The 23408-nt window shown below is 53.8% G+C and overlaps 2 protein-coding genes across 5 annotated transcripts; one reads left to right on the top strand and one right to left on the bottom strand.

Annotated features, from left to right (window-relative positions):
• The first annotated feature begins 136 nt into the window (after window positions 1–136).
• GYS1 (glycogen synthase 1) lies at window positions 137–19071 on the top strand. Of its 4 annotated transcripts, none has more exons than XM_080645442.1 (16): window positions 137–458; window positions 1974–2155; window positions 5477–5668; window positions 6529–6714; window positions 6934–7078; window positions 8568–8685; window positions 8953–9073; window positions 10029–10135; window positions 11542–11601; window positions 11693–11771; window positions 13773–13886; window positions 14145–14271; window positions 16000–16095; window positions 16230–16393; window positions 17283–17363; window positions 17609–19071. In XM_080645442.1, the coding sequence occupies exons 1-16, from the start codon at window positions 341–343 to the stop codon at window positions 17930–17932; spliced, it is 2214 nt and encodes a 737-aa protein (XP_080501568.1). In that variant the 5' UTR covers window positions 137–340; the 3' UTR covers window positions 17933–19071. The 4 variants fall into 4 exon arrangements, with proteins under 4 accessions (XP_080501568.1, XP_080501570.1, XP_080501569.1 ...); XM_080645444.1 differs by lacking the exon at window positions 137–458 and adding an exon at window positions 1150–1345; XM_080645443.1 differs by lacking the exons at window positions 137–458; window positions 1974–2155 and adding an exon at window positions 2513–2678.
• A 1399-nt stretch (window positions 19072–20470) lies between these two features.
• Window positions 20471–22185, bottom strand: FTL (ferritin light chain). Its single transcript, XM_080645887.1, has 4 exons — window positions 21720–22185; window positions 21415–21561; window positions 20965–21090; window positions 20471–20796 (listed from the first exon to the last, which is right to left on the bottom strand). The coding sequence occupies exons 1-4, from the start codon at window positions 21822–21824 to the stop codon at window positions 20644–20646; spliced, it is 531 nt and encodes a 176-aa protein (XP_080502013.1). The 5' UTR covers window positions 21825–22185; the 3' UTR covers window positions 20471–20643.
• Window positions 22186–23408: the final 1223 nt, after the last annotated feature.

Below are 23408 nucleotides of genomic sequence, written 5' to 3' on the forward strand. Positions count from 1 at the left end.
GCGCAGCCATCTCCAAGGGGCAGAGCGAGCCCTATGCTCTCCACCAATGAGAGACGTGGGAACCCCGCCCCCCGGGCGCTGACCAATGGCGCTGGCCGGGAGGGCGGGCGCCGCCTCCTGGCGGCCGCAAGGTTTTACTGCAGGGGCCCCACAGGGCTCAGTGCTGCTGCGGCCGCCTCCTGCTTAGGTCCGGGGGTGCGGTCGTGCAATAGGAAGCCGAGGGCGTTGCAAGCTTCCCTTCGGGCACCAGCTACCTGGCTCCACGTCTTGTCGGGTGCATTCCACAGACACCCCCGGATCCTCCACCTGTGGCCCCTAGAACTCCCTTCCCGCGTCCGCCATGCCTCTAAGCCGCACTTTGTCCATGTCCTCACTGCCAGGACTGGAAGATTGGGAGGATGAATTCGACCTGGAGAACACAGTGCTCTTCGAAGTGGCCTGGGAGGTGGCCAACAAAGGTGAGCACGCAGGCGGCGGGGCCCAGGCGAGAAGAGCAGTCGGGGATGAGGGCCCGGGGCTCGTGAGTGATAGGGGGACGGGACTCCATACCATGACTTTTGGGTTCTGGGCAAGGAGCCTATGACTCATGTGTCCTTGGGGAGGGTCTGGGATATGTCTCCTGCGCCCTGGAGTGATGGAGATGGGTCTCCTGACTGTGAAGATAAGAGGAGGCTGGAAGTCCGGTCCTGGGTCCTAGGGAAGAGGGGCTAACCTGAAAGATTCTTAGGTCCCAGAGGGAGGTTTCTGAGAGACCGGGGTCCCTGAACAGGGAAAGAGATGGGGGGCTGGAAATTCTTAGTGCAAACCTGGGAAATGGCTGAGTTTCAGACCTGTGACCCTCTGGATTTGGGAGAGAGCTGACTGGGGAATAGAATGCCTAAGTCGTGGTGGGAGAATAGGTGAACTGGTCACTCGAGAGTAAAACTGGGAAAGGACCGGAGGCCCTAATTCTTAATCCTAGCATGGGAGAGGGTTGGGCACCTGAATGCCTAGGCTGTGAATGAGCTGAAGGCCTGAACTATGGGTTCCTGGAAGTAGAGGAGCCTGTGGCCACAGATACTTGGAGATTGGAATGAGGGAAGGCTGGGAAGTCCTAAGTTGGTCAGGGGCTGGGCCCTGGGATGGGAGTGGCTGGGGCCCTAGATTTCTGTGTCCGGGGCTTCAGAGGGCCTGAGATCCTGGATGTGGAGAGCCAGGTGGGGCTGGAAGCCCAAGAACTGGGCAGTCTTGCTCCTCAGAAGAGAGGGTGGTGGGGTTTTTTTTGCTTAGGTGAATCTTGGGAGAGAAAGGGACTGGGTCTTACACCATGGGCGGGGCCTGTGAACACAGAGCTGTGTGTCAGGAGGTAAGGAGGCTGGGGGCTCAGGCTCCTGGGTCTGGAGTGGAGTCCTGGGAGGGGCAGGGTCCCATCTGCCCGTGTCCTCAGCTGGGGAGAGGAGACTGGGGGATAGGTCAGCAGAGTCCCTGGGGGGCAAGAAATAACAATTCCAACTTTTCTTGGGCAATTGTGGGAAGCTGAATAGGGGCCTACCGTGCCTAGAGCTCTGATGGAGAATTCAAACCCAGCTCCTGTAAGCTGAGAACTGGGGAACTGGGTCCTGCTAATCCTCTCAGCTTCTGTCATCCTTGGGGCCCCAGCCCCTAATTCCTTCAGACCCAGGAGCTCAGGCCCCCAGCCCCCCCCCCCCCCCCCCCGCTCAGACTCAGAAGCCTAATCTGAGCCCCCTCCTCCCTCAGAGCTCCAACCCCACCCCCCTTCTCCCTTCCACCCAGGAGGACTTGTCCTCCAGCTCCCCTATCCTCCTCCCTCTGCCTCTGATGTATGGGTTCCCAGTCCCCTCTTCCCTCTAAGCCAGAAGTTGGGGGCCCCAGCGCCTCCCATGTCCCTTCCCCTCCCCCCCCCCCGACCCTGGCCCAGGGTTCAGACCTGTGGAACTCAGTTGGGGCCTGTCCTCATGGGTTTCGGCCCACAGTGGGCGGCATCTACACGGTGCTGCAGACGAAGGCGAAGGTGACAGGAGATGAGTGGGGCGACAACTACTACCTGGTGGGACCGTACACGGAGCAGGGAGTGAGGACCCAGGTGGAGCTGCTGGAGCCCCCAACCCAGGCTCTGAAGAGGACGCTGGACTCCATGAACAGCAAGGGCTGCAAGGTGGGAAAGGGCTCCGCCGAGGGCAGGTAGGTGGGTGCCTGCAGTCAGGGTGGGAGCAGGTGGAGAAACGGGGTGGGGGGAGGGACACAGCCTCAGGCAGAGAGAGAGGCATGGACAGAAACACGGATGACCTGGTACTCCCCCGGGCATACGCCGAGGTGGTCTGATTGACACTTAGACAGATGTAGGAAGTGGGTGGGTGAACCCCAAGCTCTGAGACATTGGTAAATAGGCAGACAGACAGCAGCTACAAGACAGACTGAAGGACGCTTCCAAGATCCTCAGACCCAGAGAGAGAAAAAGAGCTAGACGCAGAGGACAGGCAGCCAGAAGCCAGGGAAGGCGGGTTTGGAGGAGGCAGGTGGCCGGAGTAGGTGTTCGACAGCCGGACGTTCACATTTGGCTTCTCCGCTTCCTGTCCGTGTGACCTTGGCCAACAGCATCTGCCTGGATGGGGTTGTGGGAGGATGAAATAGTGAATGAATTCTTCAGCCCAGTTCTTGGCATGAAGTTAGCGCTGCGGGTGAGCTATTATCGTTGTGGTTATTATTATCACCATCATCATTATTTCTATAAACAGCCGGGCTTGCAGAGGGAGGTGGACAGGCAAACAAGGGAAAGAGATGGATGGAGACACAGTGAGTGTCCCAAAAGGTGACGGTGGCTCCCCACCCCCCACCCCCCCGGGACTAGAGCCATAGGGAAGGAGACAGAGTCTAGATACAGAAGAGAAGCAACCCGATGTTTCAGAGAGAAAGACCTAGAAGGAGAGAGGAAGATGGAATACTGATGAAGGGCGGAGAGGTTGGCAGGCAGACCCAGGGGACAGAGTTTTGGTGAGCAGAGCCAGGGATTAAAGAGAAGAGGGGAGCTCGGCTGGTGTGGCTCACTGGTTGAGTGTCAACCTCTGAACCAGTAGGTCATGGTTCAGTTCCCGGTCAGGGCACATTCCCGAGGTTGTGGGCTTGATCCCCAGTAGGGGCATGCAGGAGGCAGCCGATCCATGATTATCATCATTGATGTTTGCATCTCTCTCTCCCTCTCAAATCAATATATATATATATATATATATATATATATATATATATATATACACATTTTATTTTTATTTTTTTTTTAAAGAGAGAGGAAGGGAGTGTCCCAGGGCCCCGGGTGAGGGCTGGAGGATGAGTACAGAGAGGTGGCTGCTGCCCACGGAGAGGGCTGTGAGGCAGAGGCTGAAGGACGGACAGATTGGGGGGGAGAAGTACAGTGGTTTCTTCATTCATTCACAGCTTCTGGTTTGGGGTGGGGTCTGGAGCCCATTCAGGCCAGAGGTGTCCCTAAGGAACCCTAGAGCAACCCAGCCCTCCCCCTATGGCAGCTGCTCCCCACGTGCTGGGGGCCTAAGAATAGGCCCCCCAGCAAAAGGGCAGACAACAGCTGGGAGGGGGCGGGGCGTCGGGGACAGGCTCCCAAGGCTGGGAAAAACCCGGGCGGGGAGGCGGGTTGCTGCTCGTCAGCTGGATGGCGCTGTGGCAGCGGGCCCGGGACCCAGGCCATGATCTCGGGAGGAAAAGAACCGGACAAGGAGAATGTGGCAGGGGCAGAAATGAGACAGCGAGGCTTAGAAACGTGGCAGTGGGTAGAACAGTGCAGCCGTGTGACAGGGCAAGAGCGGACGGTGGTAGAAGTGTGGCTGCAAAGTACAGGAGGAGCCTAAGGGCAGAGGAAAGAGGCGACCGGTGACAAATATGGCGAAAGAGTCAGAAACAAGGCAGCAGGTGGAAGAAATGTGGCGGCGAGAACAGCGAAAGAAGCATCCCGGGGGAGGAGTTCGCAGCAGGAAGAAAGGATCCTGGCAGAAAGCATCATGGTGGTCGAGGAGAGAAATGTGGCAGCAAACAAGCAAGCCCGCAGGTCCGAGTAATGGTTAGCAGGTGGGAAAACGGGCAGCGCGGGCTCAGGGACGGGAATGCGGATGTGCGGTTAGAAATAGAGGAGAGCTCTAGCTGGATTGGCTCAGTGGATAGAGTGTCTGCCTGCGGACTAAAGGGTCCCAGGTTTGATTCCGGTCAAGGGCACATGCCTGGGTTGCGAGCTCCATCCCCAGTGGGGGGCGTGCAGGAGGCAGCTGATTGGTGTTTCTACCTGTCTTTCCCTCTCCCTTCCTCTCTGAAATCAATAAAAAATATATTTAAAAAAAAGAGAAATAGAGGAGAGGCAGCAGGTGGGAGAGAGCGGCAGTTACAGAAACGAAGCAAGGGACAGGAAAAGTGTTGCAACAGACACAGACAAGATTGTGGTGGCGCCGGCCGGTGTGGCTCAGTGGTTGAGTGTCAGCCTATGAACCAGGAGGTCACGGTTTGATTCCTGGTTGGGGCGCATGCCCGGGCTCGATTCCCAGTGTGAGGCATGCAGGAGGCGGCTGATCAATGATTCTCTCATCATTGATGTTTCTCTCTCTCTCTCTCTCTCCCTCTCCCTTTCTCTCTGAAATCAATAAAAATGTATTTTTTTTTTTTTAAGAGAAAAGATTGTGGTGGGCCCTGGCTGTGGCTCAGTTGGTTGGAGCATCATCCCCTGTACTGAAAGTTCGCTGGTTCGATTCCAGGCACATGGCTAGGTTGTGGGTTCAACCTGGTCAGTACACGTAGGGGAGGCAACCTATCAATGTAACTCTCTCACATCGATGTTTTGCGTGCTCTCTCTCTCTCTCTCGCCCCTCCTCCCTCTCTAAAATGAGATTCCCCAGCTGGTGTGGCTCAATGGTTGAGCATCGCCTGTGAACCACAGTTTGATTCCTGGTTGGGGCTCGATCCCCAGAGTGGGGTGTGAGGGGGCAACCTATCAATGATTCCCTCTCATCATTGATGTTTCTGTCTCTCTTCCCCTCTCCCTTCCTCTCTGAAATCAATTTAAAACATTTTTTTAAAAAGATTGTGGTGGGCCAAAACCGGTTTGGCTCAGTGGATAGAGCATCGGCCTGCGGACTGAAGGGTCCCGGGTTCAATTCCGGTCAAGGGCATGTACCTTGGTTGCGGGCGCATCCCCAGTGGGGGGTGTGCAGGAAGCAGCTGATCGATGTTTCTAGCTCTCTATCCCTCTCCCTTCCTCTCTGTAAAAAAATCAATAAAATGTATTAAAAAAAAAATTGTGGTGGGAATAACAAACAGCAAATAGAGAAATAAGGCAGCAGATGAGAAATTAGCAGCAGATGCAGAAACAGGGTGGGGAAACTGAGGCAGTAAGCCCAGACACCTGCCTGCTGGTGGGAGAAGCACAGATGCTGTGCCCAGAGACTGTGGTCAAAGCCCTAAGCCTCCCTGTGGGTCTCCCCAGGTGTATTTTGGGCGCTGGCTGATCGAAGGGGGCCCCCTGGTGGTACTCCTGGATGTAGGAGCGTCAGCCTGGGCCCTGGAGCGCTGGAAGGGGGAGCTCTGGGACACCTGCAACATCGGGGTGCCCTGGTACGACCGAGAGGCCAACGACGCCGTCCTTTTTGGCTTCCTCACCACCTGGTTCCTGGGTGAGGTAGGTCCCATAGCTGGTCCCCATGTCACTCCTTTTGGCCCCAGGCCCCAAACTACAGCAGGGTCTGGGTGGGGACAGAGGGGAACTGGTTTCTTCCAGGGCGTTCTAGGAGTTGTGGGTCCTCTAGCCTAAGGATTAGCTCTTATCTTTGGAAACTTGGATGTCCAAGGACTCAGACTCTTTTCCCTCAGGGACCCAAACTCCCAACCTCAGCCTTATTCACTCTAACCTCCCAAGTTTAGGAATTCTGAGCCATTAATTCTTGGAGAGGTTGGCCTGGCTGGAGGGCTCACCCAGGGAATTCTGGGAGTTGTAGTTCTCTAGTCTGATAGTGGTTGGACTTGGCTCTCAGATGGAGCCCTGGATGTTTGGGAAATGCCAGCCTATGTCTGAACCAGGAAACTTGGTTCTGATCCCCTTTTAGGTTTTAAAAGGCTCAAGAAACTTCATTTCCCATGCCCTGGGAAGAACAATTTATGAACTGGCTGCTTCTAGGGCATTCTGGGAGTTGTAGTCCTTTCGCCGATATTGAAGGCAGGTCTATTCGTAATGGAGATCAAGGGTCTCTAGGAATTGTGTCCAGAACTTGGGGACACTAAAACTTCAGTCTTTCCAATTCAGCCTTGCTGAGACTTAGAAGGCTGGCCAAAATAACCCCAGCTCCCATCAGCCTCAGCCGATCCCGCTGCCTCAAAAATGTGTAGTTTCTTGTCTTCTGGGGATTGCAGGGGGCTGCCATTCGCTCTGCGCAGCGGTTGTGGTAGATTTACTTTTCCGAGGCGGCCTCCTCCGCACTGGGGATTGCTGATTGTCTTCACAACACGTGGAGACACAGTGGCCCTGTTCCTGTTGCCCCACAGTTCCTGGCCCAGAGTGAGGAGAAGCCACACGTGGTTGCACACTTCCACGAATGGCTGGCGGGGGTCGGGCTCTGCCTGTGCCGGGCCCGGCGGCTGCCTGTGGCTACGATCTTCACCACCCACGCCACACTGCTGGGGCGATACCTGTGTGCCGGTGCCGTGGACTTCTACAACAACCTAGAGAACGTGAGCTTGGAGTGTGGCCATGTGGGGGCTGCCCAGAGCGGTCTGCAGAACCCCGGGGGGATTGGGCTCCCTCTTCAGGACTCAGGAGTCCCACATCCCCAGAGCCCTCCTCCCTGAGACCCAGGCGTCCAGCCTCCAGTCTCCCCCAGGGCTCCAGAGTCTGAACCTCCAGGCTTCTACCCATTTCTCCTAACCTGGGTGCCCTTTCTTCCCGCCCAGTTCAATGTGGACAAGGAAGCAGGTGAGAGGCAAATCTATCACCGCTACTGCATGGAGCGGGCAGCAGCGCATTGCGCTCATGTCTTCGCTACCGTGTCCCAGATCACCGCCATCGAGGCTCAGCACCTTCTCAAGAGGAAACCAGGTAGGTGATAGGCTGGGATCCCTAGACATGAATGAGGTAGTTGGTTACCTATGCCAAGGCCTGCACCAATTTTTTTTTTTTTTTTTTTTTACTGTAAAGAGCAGAGAACTACAACTCCCAGAAGGCCCTCGGTTGGTGACCTGGCTATGAGGTGACCTGTACACTCTAGAGCAGTGGTTCTCAACCTTCCTAATGCCGCGACCCTTTAATACGGTTCCTCATGTTGGGGTGACCCCCAACCGTAAAATTATTTTCGTTGCTACTTCATAACTGTAATTTTGCTACTGTTATGAATCGTAATGTAAATATCTGTGTTTTCCGATGGTCTCAGGCTCTACAGCAGCGGTTCTCAACCTGTGGGTCGCAACAGGTTGAGGACCACAGGTTGAGAACTGCTAGCAGGGTCACCTAAGACCATCGGAAAACACAGATATTGACATTACGATTCATTAACAGTAGCAAAATTACAGTTAGGAAGTAGCAACGAAAATAATTTTACGGTTGGGAGTCACCCCAACATGAGGAACCGTATTAAAGGGTCGCGGCATTAGGAAGGTTGAGAACCACTGCTCTAGAGGCTAATGGAAGGTGTAGTTTCTTTGATGTTAATTTCAGAAATTGTAAAGTTCTTCTATTGGCTAACATAGGTCTTCTGAAAGGGGATGGAGGTTCTTTGGATTTTGTTTTTGAAAAAAGCAGTATTAGAACCACTTACTTTTCCCAGACTATAGCATCAGTTCTCAATGGATGTAAGGTGAGAACCAGGGTGTCTAGAAGGTCTCTGGCTGGTCAGCTCCTTATATTCCTAAAATTTCTTCCCAGGAGCTGATGGGGGTTGTAGTTTTTCAATGATGTGCTTTAATTTTTGTGAGGATAGAAAATGTTTGGGACACTAAGAGAGGCTTTGGACCCTAAAAGTGGAGGGTATATTCTGGGAGAAGCAGGTTGGAGATGTTTAATCATTTCCAGCTCAGGATAGTATAGGGCAAACAAAAGAACTGCAACTCCCAGAAACCCCAATGTAGATTAGTTCCCTGCCTGATTAGCCATTTGCAGAGGCTGATGGGAGTTGTAGTTATTGGGCAAGAAGGCATCTGAGCCCTAGCCAGTTTGGCTCAGTGGATAGAGCGTTGGCCTGCGGACTCAAGGGTCCCAGGTTCGATTCCGGTCAAGGGCATGTACCTTGGTTGCAGGCACATCCCCAGTAGGAGGTGTGCAAGAGGCAGCTGATCGATGTTTCTCTCTCATCGATGTTTCTAACTCTCTATCCCACTCCCTTCCTCTCTGTAAAAAAAATCAATAAAATATATTAAAAAAAAAAAAAGAAGGCATCTGAGTGGCAGGGCAGCCGGGTCACCAAGGGAACTCACAGAGGAACTATTAAAACAAAGAAATTACAAAAGGAAAGGGGTCTTTCCTTCAATTATTCATTCGGCCACATTGATCTGAATGAAGAAATGAAACCTGGGCCCTTCTCCCTCATTCCCAGATATCGTGACCCCCAATGGACTGAACGTGAAGAAGTTCTCTGCCATGCATGAGTTCCAGAACCTCCACGCTCAGAGCAAGGCCCGAATCCAGGAGTTCGTGCGGGGCCATTTTTATGGGTATGTGGCCCAGATACCTAGGTCTCTAGAGAGGAGGGGTTGGGAGCTCAGCCTCTTGAGTTCCTGAGCGCGGAGAACAATGGCTGAGTATTGAAGGATCTTAGATCCCCACCCGAGGAGAAAAGAACCACAAATCTCAGGAGTCTCCATGATGCGTCCACACTGTCTATGATGTTCTTTGCCCCTGCAGCTTCTGGGGTTTGTAGTCTCAAGGGCAGGACTAGAGCGTGAGGGTCTCGGCGTCACCCTGCCTTATGGCTTCTTTAGGCATCTGGACTTCAACTTGGACAAGACGTTGTACTTCTTTATCGCCGGCCGCTACGAGTTCTCCAACAAGGGGGCCGACATCTTCCTGGAGGCCTTGGCCCGGCTCAACTATCTGCTCAGAGTAAGTCCTGGGCCGCGAGGGGGCAGAGGGAGGACCAGGAAATCAGTACATACTGCCAAGAACAGAGACCCAGACCGCCGAAACTGGTTTGGCTCAGTGGATAGAGCATCAGCCTGTGGACTGAAGGGTCCCAGGTTCGATTCCGGTCAAGAGCATGTACCTTGGTTGCGGGCACATCCCCAGTAGGGGGTGTGCAGGAGGCAGCTGATCGATGTTTCTCTCTCATCAATGTTTCTAACTTTCTATCCTTCTCTCCCTTCCTCTCTGTAAAAAATCAATAAAATATATTAAAAAAAAAAAAAAGAACAGAGACCCAGAGAGGTGGGGGTGGGGAATCCTCTGTGGGAAGTATAGAAACCCAGAGAGGAGATGGAGTCGCAGGGGGCATGGTAACTCTCCTATACTTCTTTCCTTTTTAAATATTTTTATTGATTTCATAGAGGAAGGGAGAGTGAGAGAGGGAAACATCAATGATGAGAGAGAATCGTTGATCGGCTGCCTCCCACTGGGGATCGAGCCCGCAACCTGGGCATGTGCCCTGACTGGGAATCGAACCGTGGCCTCCTGGTTCATAGGACAGTGCTCAACCACTGAGCCATGCCGGCTGGGCTGTCTTGTACTTCTTCTTCTTTTTTTAAAAAAAATATTTTATTGATTTTTTACAGTGAGGAAGGGAAAGGGATAGAGAGTTAGAAACATCGATCAGTTGCCTCCTGCACACCCCCCACTTGGGATGTGCCCGCAACCAAGGTACATGCCCTTGACTGGAATCGAACCCGGGACCCTTCAGTCCGCAGGTTTGACGCTCTATCCAGTGAGCCAGGGCCTGTACTTCTTCTTGACAGGAAGGGGCATGGCAGGGTCCTAGCTGTCTCAGTGGGTGGAAAAGAGTGAGTGGCCTCAGCCTCCTCCCATGTGATCCTGACCCCCCCACCCCCGCCGTCCTGTGCCGCAGGTCAACAACAGTGAGCAGACAGTGGTCGCCTTCTTCATCATGCCGGCACGGACCAACAACTTCAACGTGGAAACCCTCAAGGGCCAGGCCGTGCGCAAGCAGCTTTGGTCAGCAGCCCCCGGCCCAGGACCCCCGCTGTGTGCTTTGGGCCCCGTGCTTCTCCTGGAATCTCGCTTTGTCCTCCGTAACTGGTCCAGCCTGCCCCCACCGACTTTCCTAGCGAAGTCGCTCGCTTAAGACACCTCCGCTGGGGAGCAGTAAGAAGTCGCAGGCGGGACAAGTGTGGCAGCGGGACCAGGGCCCTGATATCAAACCAATGAGGTCTAACGCATGCCACCTGCTGGCTTTCTGACTTTAGGCAAACCACTGGCCCTCTCTGAGCCTCAGCTTCCTCATTTGTTAAACCCACACATTAGCCATCCCACGTTCAGTGAGCATCTATTGTGTGCCAAGCACTGTTCCAGGTCCTGGGAACACAGCTGTAAACAAAAAAGACAAAAATCCCTACCCTCATTGAGCTCTCTTTCCAGAAAATTCTATAGAAAGTGCTCTTGGGTGAGGGGGTGAGAAGCAGCACAGGAAGATGAGACAGGGTTGTCGGGACAGGCCACACTGCGAGAGTGCCATTGGGTAGAGACCAATAGAGGAAATGAGGGGGGAAGCCCCGGGTGTGTCTGGGGAACAGCAACGGAGCATGTGCAAAGGCCCTGGGGCCTGTATGAGAAGCAGTGAGGAGACCAGTGGGGCTGGAGAAGAGGGCCCTAGGCCCGTGGTCGGCAAACTCATTCGTCAACAGAGCCAAATATCAACAGTACAACGATGGAAATTTCTTTTGAGAGCCAAATTTTTTAAACTTAAACTTCTTCTAACGCCACTTCTTCAAAATAGACTCTCCCAGGCCGTGGTATTTTGTGGAAGAGCCACACGCAAGGGGCCAAAGCGTTGCATGTGGCTCGCGAGCCGCAGTTTGCCGACCACAGTCCTAGGCTAGGAGCGTTGACAAAGAGGCCAGAGCTATGGGAAGACTAGGAACAGGGATGTCAATGGGGCTGTTAGGGTGGCACTCCTTGCTAGCCTTGTTTGTGTACATAAATTTTATTCTCTCAACATAATCTTCCTTTTTTATAAAATGGGGCCCTGCATGGCTACCACCAGGACCAGGACAGGCTCTAATAATAGCTGACATTTCTGGAAGGCGCACTGTGTGCTGGGCACTGTGTACTTTTAGTCATGACCTCATCAAGTCCTCCCTGCAAACCTCTAAGGTTGGTTCTATTTTTATCTCCCTCTGACCGATGAGTCACTGAAGTCAGAGAGGGAAGGCCACCTATCCCTGGACACACAGCTGATGCGAGGCCCAAGGGATCGAGCCTTCCAGGACCTGTTCGCTGGGTCCCCGTCCTCCAGCCCGGAGTCCCCAGGGCTTCTCTGCTCAGACCTCAGTATCGTGGCTGCCCCAGAAACCTCACAGTAAATGGCTGGTGTATACGTGATCTTGTTCTGCTCTTTCCAGGGATACGGCCAACACAGTGAAGGAGAAATTCGGAAGGAAGCTTTATGAATCCTTGCTGGTGTGAGTGCCCCTCCCCTCAGCCCTGCATGGCCCTGCGCCCTAACCCCTCTCTTCACCCCTCCTCAGATGCACATCCCTGTTCACCCTGCAGGGGGAGCCTCCCGGACATGAACAAGATGCTGGACAAGGAGGACTTCACTATGATGAAGAGAGCCATCTTTGCCACGCAGGTATTCGGACCCCTGAGCAGAGGAATGGCTGTCCCCAGCAGCCCCAGAGGCAGCTTGCCAAGTTAGTTCTGACCCCAGAGGTTGCTGGGAGTTCTGAGGTTCCGAAAAGGGTGTGAGCTGACTGGCGGAACTTCAATTCCCAGAAGCCCTTAAGGCAGCCTGCTTTCCCATGACGTATTCTGCCACGTGAGGCTGTTGGGAGTTGTAGTTTCTTTGCATCCCCATGGTCAATGGACAATAGGTGAAGGGGAACTTAAGCCAAGAGAGCTACAAAAGGAGAACCCCAACTTCCACATGTCCTAAAGCCTTGCTGCAGACCAGCTCCACCTCTGTCCGCAGAGACTGCCAGGAGCGGTAGCTTTGTTGGGCCTCTTTTTTTTTTTTTTAATATATTTTATTGATATTTCACAGAGAGGAAGGGAGAGGGATAGAGAGCTAGAAACATCGATGAGATAGAAACATCGATCAGCTGCCTCCTGCACACCTCCCACTGAGGATGTGCCCGCAACCAAGGTACATGCCCTTGACCGGAATCGAACCTGGGACCTTTCAGTCCCCAGGCTGATGCTCTATCCACTGAGCCAAACCGGTTTCGGCTGTTGGGCCTCTTTAGGGGTAGTCAGGAGGTCAGCTAAAGCGCCTATAATTCTCTGAAGACTATTGAAAACTCCGCAGTTGCTGTTTCAGACAAATTGTCAGACACCAGATGAAAACTACTATTCCCAGCAGCCCGTGGGTCTTTCTGCTACATTGATGCTTCCCTTGCCCCAGAGACTTCAGCGAGTTAGAGTTTTGTATTCTCTGGCGTCAAGGGTCTTTGGTGCTTGTGGTCAGGGTTGGTGAATCATTTCCTGGGGAATGGAAACCTAAACAGTCAAGCAACACAAACAAGGAAAGAATTGTTTTTGGCCAAACTAATTTGTTTTAGTCCCTAAGGCCGTCGGCCTCAGTGAGCATGTTTCTTCCTGGGGGCTGCTGGGAGTTGTAGTTTCTTGGTTTGCTGGAGCCAGTAGACTGAAGGTGTGTAGAACACTTAATGAGAGAAATGATGGAATATTTGCAAAAAACTGACTATCCCAGCAGTACCTCTTCCCCCCCCCACCCCCCCCCGGCCGGGGACTTCTGTCACCTTGGCTCTATCTATCCTCCTCCTCCAGTGGGGAACTGAAGAAAGAATTCAGGGGAATACCCCTCTTGGGAATTGTGCTTCTTTGGACCTCTGTGGGGGTGGAAGTGGAGGGAATTACAGGATGGAGAGTAAAGGGACTTGGAGAGAAATAAATCTAGGATTTTCATAAGAAAACTGCAACTTCCAGCAGCCCCTGGGGCTTGACACAGTCTCTGCCCACCTCCTAGAGTCCACTGGGGGACATTCATTTCTTTGAATTTAAAAAATATATATATTTTATTGATTTTTTACAGAGAGGAAGGGAGAGAGATAGAGAGTTAGAAACATCGATAAGAGAGAAACATCAATCAGCTGCCTCCTGCACACCTCCTACTGGGGATGTGCCCGCAACTAAGGTACATGCCCTTGACCGGAATCGAACCTGGGACCTTTCAGTCCACAGGCCGACGCTCTGTCCACTGAGCCAAACCGGTTAGGGCTCTTTGAATTTTTTTGATGATAGAGACAAGAATACAGAACAAGATAGCTACAACTCCCTGTAGTCCCTGGGGCTTGTTAACGCTGGCTCTGCCTCAAAGACAGCTGGAAATTGTAGTTTATTTTTAGCTTATGATGCTTAAAAGGAAAAAAGAACTTTTACAGATAGAGCCAAGTAGGAAGTCTATAACTGGTAATAGACTTGTATTTATTCATTCGGCCAATAAATCTCTTTTACAGGAGAGGCTCTACAAAAGAGATTTTTATTTTTTTTTTTAATCCTGGTAATCTCTTGGGCTTGTTGCCCCACAGCCTGGTGGGAGTTGTAGTCTCTTTGGATTCCCAAGTTCAGCATGTCCCTTCCCTGACCCCCACCCCATGTGTGGCCCCTACAGCGGCAGTCTTTCCCGCCTGTGTGCACCCACAATATGCTGGACGACTCCTCAGACCCTATCCTGACCACCATTCGCCGAATTGGCCTCTTCAATAGCAGCGCGGACAGGGTCAAGGTGAGGCCACTGGTCAGGGTGGGTTGGGCATTGCAGGAGGGTGGGGGGAGTCGGGGCCTCACATTCCCCATCTCACCTAATTTATCAAAGGACTTCTATGTCTAGAAAAAACCTTAGCTTTGGAAGCAGGCAGACTGGGATTCAGATCTTTGTCCTGCCCCTGACTTATGGGACTTCAAAATGTTCGCTCTCTGTGGGCCACTCTGGAACCCCAGACAAAGCGGGTGCCTCTGCTGAGTCCTTCTTTCTTGCTGCCAGGTTATATTCCACCCGGAGTTCCTGTCCTCCACGAGTCCCCTGCTGCCCGTGGATTATGAGGAGTTCGTCCGTGGCTGCCACCTTGGGGTCTTCCCCTCCTACTATGAGCCTTGGGGCTACACGCCAGGTGAGTGCAGCATGGCATTGGGGGTCTGGCCAGATCTGGCATGGTCCTGGGACAAGGCACGCGCCCTCCCTGAGCCCCAAGTTCCTCCTTTGCAAAACCAGGGGCAATGGGAACAGTCTGTTCTGCTACAGCATGTGTCTCTGGACACTGTAGCTCATGTGATGGGGAACTGGAGGAATGATGTCACAGTGTACATGTGACTCCCCCAGTTTGCTGACATTAGCCCCCACGCCCCCCAATAACAGCAGCTTAATGCACAGTCCACTAACACAGCTGCATGTGGTACAGTCTCCCTGAGCGGTCCCCAGCACCCGTCCCCTCCACCTTCCTCCTGTTGGCTCCTTTTAAAAATATATTTTATTGATTTTAGAGAGGAAGGGAGAGGGAGAGAGAGATAGAAACATCAATGATGAGAGAGAATCATTGATTGGCTGTCTCTTGCATGCCCCCTACTGGGGATGGAGCCCGCAACCCAGGCATGTGCTCTTGGCCGGAATCAAATATGGGACCTTTCAGTCCGCAGGCTGATGCTCTATCCACTGAGCCAAACCGGCTAGGGCGTGTTGGCTCCTTTTAAACACGGGCTCCAAGTTGGATCAGCTTCTTTGCAATTCTCTCTCATTTCGGGCTATTCTGCTGTGATCTCCCCAAGTTCAACCCTCCTCACACCCTTTCCAACCCAACTACTTTCATATGTTTTTAAGGCTAAATAAATACCACATTTGCTGTAGTCTTTCTTCATTTTGAGTAATTAAGAACATTTTTAATCCTACTCGAGGATATGTTTTTATTGATGTGAGAGAGAGAGGAAGAGCGAGAGAAACATTGATGGTTGCCTCCCATATGCACCCCAATTGAGGACCGAACCTGCAACCTGGGTATGTGTCCTGACTGGGAATCGAACCCGCCACCTTTTAGTGTAAGGGAAGGTGCTCCAACCAATTGAGCAACACAGGCTGGGACAATTTATGAGTAATGTAATAAGTCTTTTGAGCTATGCTTGCACGAGAATTAGGAATTTTGCCAGTTTTCTTTCATCCATGGTGAAAACAGTGCATAGGTTTTGTGTGGTCAGCCCCTACCCCATTTTCCCCATAAGTCCTGTTATATTTAGTGTCTGCTTTTGTAGCTTAACAAAAGTTTTTAGAGACATTATATAAGAATTCATAAACTCCTTGATCCGCCTCTCAGCGCTCTTTAAGGTGGTAAACAAAGCCTAATACTCTGTACACAGCAATAGTAATAACGAGAGAACTTTTCTTACCTCCTGTGTAAACAGACTACGAAGCTATGATAACCAAAACAGTATGGTCTGGCATAAGAAAGTTTCTTCCAGGTGGTGAGGATTAAGGAGAATGGCAGACATTTGGCCCAGAACTCAATAAATTAGCATCCTTATGGCCCAACTCTAGACTTTTCCTTATTCTGAGGCCTTGGGGCAAGTGAATTTCTTTTTCAGAGCCTCTCAGCCTCCCCTCTAAGAAATAGGGACAGTAAGTATTATATACTGAGAGTGTTGTGCTGAGTGAAATGAGCCAGTCAGAGAAAGACAAATATCACACGATCTTACTTATAAATGGAATTGGGTTTTCCAGCTCCTGACTTGCTCAGTACAGTGCCCGGCATTTGGTAAAGGCGCCAGTAGAGGGCGCTGTTGAGGCTTTTATTGAGATTTAAGCCGGTTCCGAGGGAAAAGCTAAGGGGACTTTTTCTCCCGCCTTCCCGCAGCTGAGTGCACCGTTATGGGCATCCCCAGTATCTCCACCAACCTCTCCGGCTTCGGCTGCTTCATGGAGGAACACATCGCAGACCCCTCAGCATACGGTCAGCGCCCAGGCTGAGAACTGGGACCCTTGGACCCTGGGGAGGAGGGGTCCTGGTGTCACAGAGGCCCAGGGAGAAGGAAGGCTTCCCCAGTCTGTTTTCTGAGTCCCTCATCCTCGCCCCCGCGCCCCCAGGCATCTACATTCTGGACCGGCGGTTCCGCAGCCTGGATGATTCCTGCTCGCAGCTCACCTCCTTCCTCTACAGCTTCTGCCAGCAGAGCCGGCGTCAGCGCATCATCCAGCGGAACCGCACCGAGCGCCTCTCCGACCTTCTGGACTGGAAATACTTGGGCCGGGTATAGACTAACTCCCTCTCCTGCCCTGTGCTTCCGGTTCTGCGTCTCTGGTTCTTCAGTCTCAAAGGGGCAGATGGCTCCTCCTACTTGTAAAGGTTGCTGTCCCTTTAAGAAATTATTCAACTTCTGCAGGAAAACCACGTGGGCCCGAAGTTCTGCTATTTGCATAACTGCGGCCAGAGAAACCAGGCTGTCCATTCACAGCTCTGCAATCTACATAAGGGGCGGAGCCCAAAAAATGGATAATTGGCTCAGGCCAACTATTTTCAACCTGTCTCCGCTCATGGCACACATAAACTAGTAAATTATGCGGCCAATCAAAAAATACATTTTTTGTTGATCTGGCCAAAAAAACATGTATAATTTAGATTCATCCACAGCTGACGGCTATTGTGTTTGTGCTGTCGTTTTTTTTATGTGACAATCTAAAAGAGATCAGTGCCCCTGATCTCATTTACAGTCAGGAATTGCATGTTTGTTTTTGTTTGTTTGTTTTAAATATATTTTTATTGATTCAGAGAGGAAGGGAGAGGGAGAGAGAGATAGAAACAGCAATCATGAGAGAGAATCATTGATCAGCTGCCTCCTGCACACCCACTTCTGGGGATCAAGTGGCAAATCCGGCATGTGCCCTTGACCGGAATCGAACCTGGGACCCCTCAGTCCGCAGGTTGACACTCTATCCACTGAGACAAACCTGTTAGGGCAGGAATTGCATGTTTTAAAAATTGCACACCTGTTAAAAATCGCTGGCTTAAAGGTCTAGTGGAAGATGCTGCAGAGTGTGCTCATCTGCATAAAAGGGGTGTGTTGGGGGGGAGGAGGGGTCACCCTCTTCCACATCTGCCAAGGGTTCCCGCCCCCTGATGTCCCTCTCCTTTCCCGGAAGTACTATATGTCTGCGCGCCACATGGCACTGGCCAAGGCCTTTCCAGAACACTTCACCTACGAGCCCCACGAGGCTGACACGGTGAGTTGGCTGGGGTCCCTCTGTCTAGTGGGCCAGGGGCTAGAGGGCGGGGCTGGGAGTGGAGCGCTCTCTCCTGGACTCAGAAGGCCTGGGAGGTTGGGCGCTTGGGGGGTTGGGCGCTTGGGGGGTTGGGCGCTTGGGGGGGTTGGGCGCTTGGGGGGTTGGGCGCTTGGGGGGTTGGGCGCCCGGGTTGCACCAGGCGCCTCCGCTCACCTGGCCCTTTGTGCTCACACCGGCGCGCACAGACCCAGGGCTACCGCTACCCACGGCCCGCCTCGGTGCCGCCTTCACCCTCGCTGTCTCGGCACTCGAGCCCGCACCTGAGCGAGGACGAGGAGGACCCCCAGGACCAGCTGCCGAATGAAGAAGGCGAACGCTACGACGAGGAAAAGGAGGCCGCCAAGGACCGGCGCAACATCCGAGCCCCCGAGTGGCCGCGCCGCTCCAACTGCACCTCTTCCACCGGCGGGAGCAAGCGCAACTCGGTGGACACGGCGCCCTCCAGCTCGGCCAGCAGCCCCAGCGAGCCCCTCAGCCCCGCCAGCTCCCTGGGCGAGGAGCGCAACTAAGTCCCCGCGCCACACTGCGCGCCCCGCCTCCCTGGTCCCGAGGGCAGATGCAGAGCGGCGCTGTTCCTAAACCCACGCCAGATCCCGGACCTGCCTGGGGTCCACAGCCCCGCCCCTTCTACCGTCCACTCCAGCCCCTCCAGCTCTGCCCTGGAGCCCCCCACACTCCAGAATCTACAACGCCGTGCCTTTCCCGGTTCCAGAATGTGAAATCTGTGCCCTTGCGTCTCGCAGGTCTGGCCTGGGTCACAGAAGCCAGGAATCTGCCAATACCCTGTCATGGTGCCAGGGTTTTTAGGGAACCTGGCCTGTCGCCTTCCAGGCTGGGGCTCCTAGAACACTCCGTGGCTGGCAAACCCTACAGCACCACAGAGCACGCCCTGCTCGGGCCTGGCCTGGGGACCACCGAGCGCTGGAGGTCACGCAGTGTCCGTGCTAAAGGGACAATCAAGTTGAGAGCTGAAGCACTTTCCAGGACTTGAGTTAACCGAATGCAGAAGGTCCTCCATTTCAACTCCAGAACTCGGGCTCCAGACAGGACACCGCGTGTTTCCTCTGGTCTGGCCCTCCCTGTGGTGTCGGGTTCTGCCTGGAGGACCCCCCCCTACCCCTCGCCCTCTCTTCCTCTACCCTTTAGCCAAGCAAAGGTGGGGTGGGGGGCAGAACCACTTGGCATCTCGTTGCTACTGGAGAACGTGCAGTATTGGTCTAGATGCCTTTCTGGCCTTTTCTAGACCAGACCCTGCTCCTTCCCTGAGTCTGAGTTTCCCCCCGTATTTCAAGACCCTGTGCCCTCCAGGGAGCCCCCCAGCTGAGGGCAGAACTGGCTGTCTTACAACCCCCAACCGCCAGGCCCACCGTGAAACCACTGGGTTCTAGGTCCCGGCTGCTGAATCTAGAACCTCACCACTGTGCTGCACCCTGGTCTGGAACAGCCCACTGGGGTTCTAGAACTTCCATTTTTTTACCTCAAGGCTCTTCTGTCCCCAAGCTGTGCCCTGTCCCCAGCTTTGGTGAGGGGAGGTGCCCCTCACGTATGCGATGCACTTATTTGCCCTTGGGAGTGGGGGCAGAAGGGGTATGATTGAAGTGTGTGTGGAGATGAAAAAAAAAAAATACATCTATATTTAAGAATCCAAGGTCTGATCCAATGTGAGGATTTGGTGGGCCTCTCACCTGGCCTCTTCCCTCTTCTTGGCCTCTACCCTCTTTCTCTTCCCTCCCTCCTCTGTTTTCCCCCCACCCCCCACCCGAACCCCGGGTCCCCAATTCCTTGTGTCACTCTGCTCTCCCAGAGAGACTTGGATTGCTGTTGTGGATTCCAGTGTTCTCTCAAGGGAAGGCACCTCTGTCTTGTTCAGCTGGGACCTAACTTGCCAGTAGCAAAAACCTGGGTCAAGCTCTCTGTGACAGAAAGGGGCTCTGTCACTGGAAATGGATCCACATGGAACCCAGGAGCCGTGTGTGGCTCTTTAAATCCCTCAGCACTAGCAGTAAGTGCTCAGTAGCCACAGGTAGCCACATGTGGCTGGTGCCTCCCCTGTTCGTCGGTGGGTGCAGTTATAGAACATTTTCATCACGGCCAACAAGTTCTGCTGGACAGTGCCAGCTGAGGGCACGTGTCCAGGGCTCTGTGGCCTTTGGTCTTGGACCAGGCTGTCCCCTGCAGAGTTCTATTTTCAGGAAAAATATTTGTTCTTTCAGTTGTAGTCTTTACTAGGTCATAGTACAGCTCTGTCCCCGTCGCTCTTCAGGGGAGTAAGTAGCTCCGACGTTTGGATTTGGATGTGTGCTCATCCTTCCGGTTAGCCACGGTGTTGGTGACACACACACAAGCCCCTCCCTCCCCCACCAGGATCACCAGTCACCATCAAAGTGGGGTGACAAGCAGGAACAGGGTGCTGAGTGGACAAAAGGACATGTGTCCAGCACCCACTTCCTCTTAGGTTCTACCCAAAACGGGTCACTGTGTAACTGGGACTCAGCTTCAAATTTCTTCAGTTCCCATTCTGATGATTTGGCCCCGTTTCACTTCCCAGTTTCTGTGCTGACCCCCGATCCCTGGCTCAGCAACTCGTGCACATCATGTGCTCCCAGCCCCTGACTCACCTGTCTGTCTCCCTGTCGCCTGCCTTGAATTAAAGGTAGCAAGCAGCCTCGAGCAGGTCAGGTCTGGGTGTGCCTCCTGGTTGCCATGGGCTATTTACATACTAATACCCTCCACTCACCCATATAAAGGGGCTGGCAATTCTAGACCTCTCCCCGATAGAGCCTGTTTGGCACAGCACGGTGACTAAAAGGGTATGGTTTCTGTCTGATATTCCTAAGTGTCTGTTTGCAGCCACCAGCCCCTCCCTGGAGTCTGGGCTCCACCCTGGAGGTGGGGCGGTTAGTCTGACAAAGCCAAGAACCGCTAAAGCAACACCTCCGCAGGTGGCAGGTGAGAGCCGGTCTTCCCTCCCTGCCCGCCCAGTGCCGTTAGCCTGGTGAAAACAGATCCCGCTTCCTTTCCCACAGCACGCACACAAAACCACCAACTGCTGCAAAAAGCTTTATTGTTTCATTTGGTCCAATGCAGGGGAGAGGGCTCCAGGGTGGTTAAAAGAATGGCTAGTAGTTTCGGGAAGAGGCTCAGGTAAAAGCCAGAGACACCAGGGGGATGCAGGGCGGGGGCGGGGGGCCTCTGAAAGGCCTCTGGGCTCCAAAGGCTCCTAGTCGTGCTTGAGGGTGAGCCTTTCGAAGAGATACTCGCCCAGCCCAGCCTGGGGGCCGGCCAGCCTGCGGATGTTAGTCAGGTGGTCACCCATCTTCTTGATCAGTTTCACCTCCTCATCCAGGAAGTGGTTCTCCAGGAAGTCGCAGACCTAAGTGGTAGAAGAGACATTGTTGCCACTTGTAGATAACAGTGGGACAGACAGACAGACAACAACGTTCACAAGGAAATTTGCCCAAGCGAGGCCAAGGCTTAGAATAGAAGCTTCATTTCAGGGAAGGTCTGGGGATGGGCAGGTACGGATAAAGGGGGTGCTCACATGAGGGTCTGCACGGGTAGAAGCCAGGGCATGCAGCTCCAAAAGGGCCTGGTTCAGGCTCTTCTCCAAGGCCAGGGCGGCTTCCATGGCGTCCTGAGTTTTGGCCCAGTCATCCTGGGAAGGTTTCTACACAAGACAGAAGGCTCAGAGGCTCAGAATTGGCCACAAACCCCACAAAGGACTAAAAACTACATCCCCCAACATTTCCAGGGGTAAAGGGCCTAGCCTAAGAGACCTCTATCACCTTCCCCCCTGCCCCCTGCCCCTCCTACAACTACACATCCCAGGAGACCACTCTGCGCGCCTCCATTTCCAGCCACAAGAAGAACCCACACAGATCAGAAAACCTCCCAGAAGCCCACACAGCCCCTAACGGTGGGGGGGGGGGGAAGGCACCCCGCACGCAAGGACTGCTGGGAGATGTAGTCCACAGGCCCACACACTATTTACCTGCACATCCTGGAAGAGAATGCGGCCGCCTCGCTTGTTTTGCAACTTTAAGAAATGCTCCGCGCCCTCATGCTTCTTCTCCGCCAACTCGCGGAAGAAGTGGCCCACACCCTCCAGAGCCACATCGTCGCGGTCGAAATAGTAGCCCTGCGGGAAGAGATGGCGGGAACAGTGGTTAGCGGGAGGCCAGGCCCTGCGTGCAGACTCCGCCCCCCACCCAGCAGAACAAAGAGGGCCCGCGGGAGGAGAGCCAGAAGTGCGCAGTTGGGGGAAACTTGGGCCAGGCGTGTCCCGGGGACCCTTACCAGAGAGAGGTAGGTGTAGGAGGCCCGCAGATGCAGGTTGGCCAGGCGGTTGACCGCAGCCTCCACCTCAGTGGAATAATTCTGACGAATTTGAGAGGAGCTCATGGTTGTTCAGCAATGAGGAGTTAAGGTAGAAAAAAACAAACCGGTGTGTTGGCTGGTCCCCGAGGTGGTTCTGAAGGTGGTGACTGGATGAGACGCAGGAGAGTGGCCCGAGGCTGGAAGAACGGGTGTCCCTGGGTCTGTTCCGTCCAAACACTGTTGAAGCAAGAGACAGATCCGGGACCTCCGAGTGCGCTGCGAGAGGCTGTGGCCAGGCAGCTTCTTTTATAGACCTGGGGGGCCCTGGAGGTGGGCTTTCAGGGGCGAGCAATTGACCAATCCGTGGTGGTGGTGGGCAGGGCCTGGAGCCCCCGAGTGACCAATCCGGAGCAGATAGGAGTCCCAGACGCCGCCTGGGGAAGTCACGCGCCTGAGGCGGTGGTGAAATGGGGAACCTGAGGGGAGGGGTTTGGAAGGGGGAATGCAAGGGTCTGGGGCTGATTGGGGTAGTCAAGGGATTCTGGGGTCTCTAATAGGCAGATTAATGCAAACACTGGGAACCCTGAAGAATGATCCTGTGGTCCTGGGGGTGCCTCAGGAAAGTAGGTTGAATTCTGGGGTTCTCTGGGAGCATGGGCTTTTCTGGAACCCTGGGGGTGCAGAGGCCTCCGAATTACTGGGGTTTGCTTTGGGAGCTGAGGGTTCCCCAGATCACTGGGAAGTTTAGAAGACAGTGAGATGGTATTTCTGGAACCTTGGGGATCTCTCTGGAAGATGGGCTGGAGGGAAGCCCTGGGGTTCACTCAAAAGTGGGGTTACTTTTTATTTATTTTTTATTTTTTTTGCCTTAATGTTCACAATGGAAGACCTATTTTTCTGGAAACTTCTGGGGGTCTTTAGGCCCTTGAGGCGAGCTGCAAGATTAAAAGAGCAGGGGTTCTAGAGCCTTGGTGTCACCCCCGGATTGGGCGAGAAGGGTGCTTTTGGAAGCCTGGTATGTAGGTGTTTTTTTTTCAAAGGGCGTCTTGGAGAGCCCTTGAGAGTGAGTCAGGGACCCTTGGAATACCTCGGGCCTCTTTCAGAGGTCCACTGTTTTTCTGGGAGCTGAGATGGGGTGGGGTCTCTCCGAGGCTGCCTTTCCTGGAGACTGATTCGAGGGCAGCCAGACGCTGGGATGCCCTCTGGCTCTGAAACAGTCTCTCTGAGGTTGTCGCTGCCTCGCCTGACACGTGCTCCTTCTAAGTCACAAAGGGAAGCCCTGGATTCCGGGGGCCTGCGGATGGGATGTCTGTCTTCGACCAAAGTACATTTTTAAACTATGCCAGGTCCAGGCTGGGGTCTGGGAGGCGGAGCCTTCAGGGAGAGCCCTGTTGTTGTGGGGGAAAGGGCAGGCCTGGACCCTGTGGAAGGGCCCTCAGGGAGGCTGCCCACACACTACTTACCTGCACGTCAGGGCCATTTGCAGCGGAGCCACACGAGCAGCCCAGGCAGGGTGCCCCTGACAGGAAGAGGGGGCCCGGCTGGTGCCTGGGGTCCTGCAGGGGTGTCTGGGCCCGTGGCCAGAACAGCAGTGCTGAGTCATGCTGAACTCAGCTCAGGAAGGGGCTCAGGCAGGAGGGCGGGGCGGGCTACTCACTGACCTCATCT

The sequence above is a fragment of the Plecotus auritus genome (assembly GCF_963455305.1).
Source record: "Plecotus auritus genome assembly, chromosome: 10".
In the NCBI taxonomy this organism is placed as follows: domain Eukaryota; kingdom Metazoa; phylum Chordata; class Mammalia; order Chiroptera; family Vespertilionidae; genus Plecotus; species Plecotus auritus.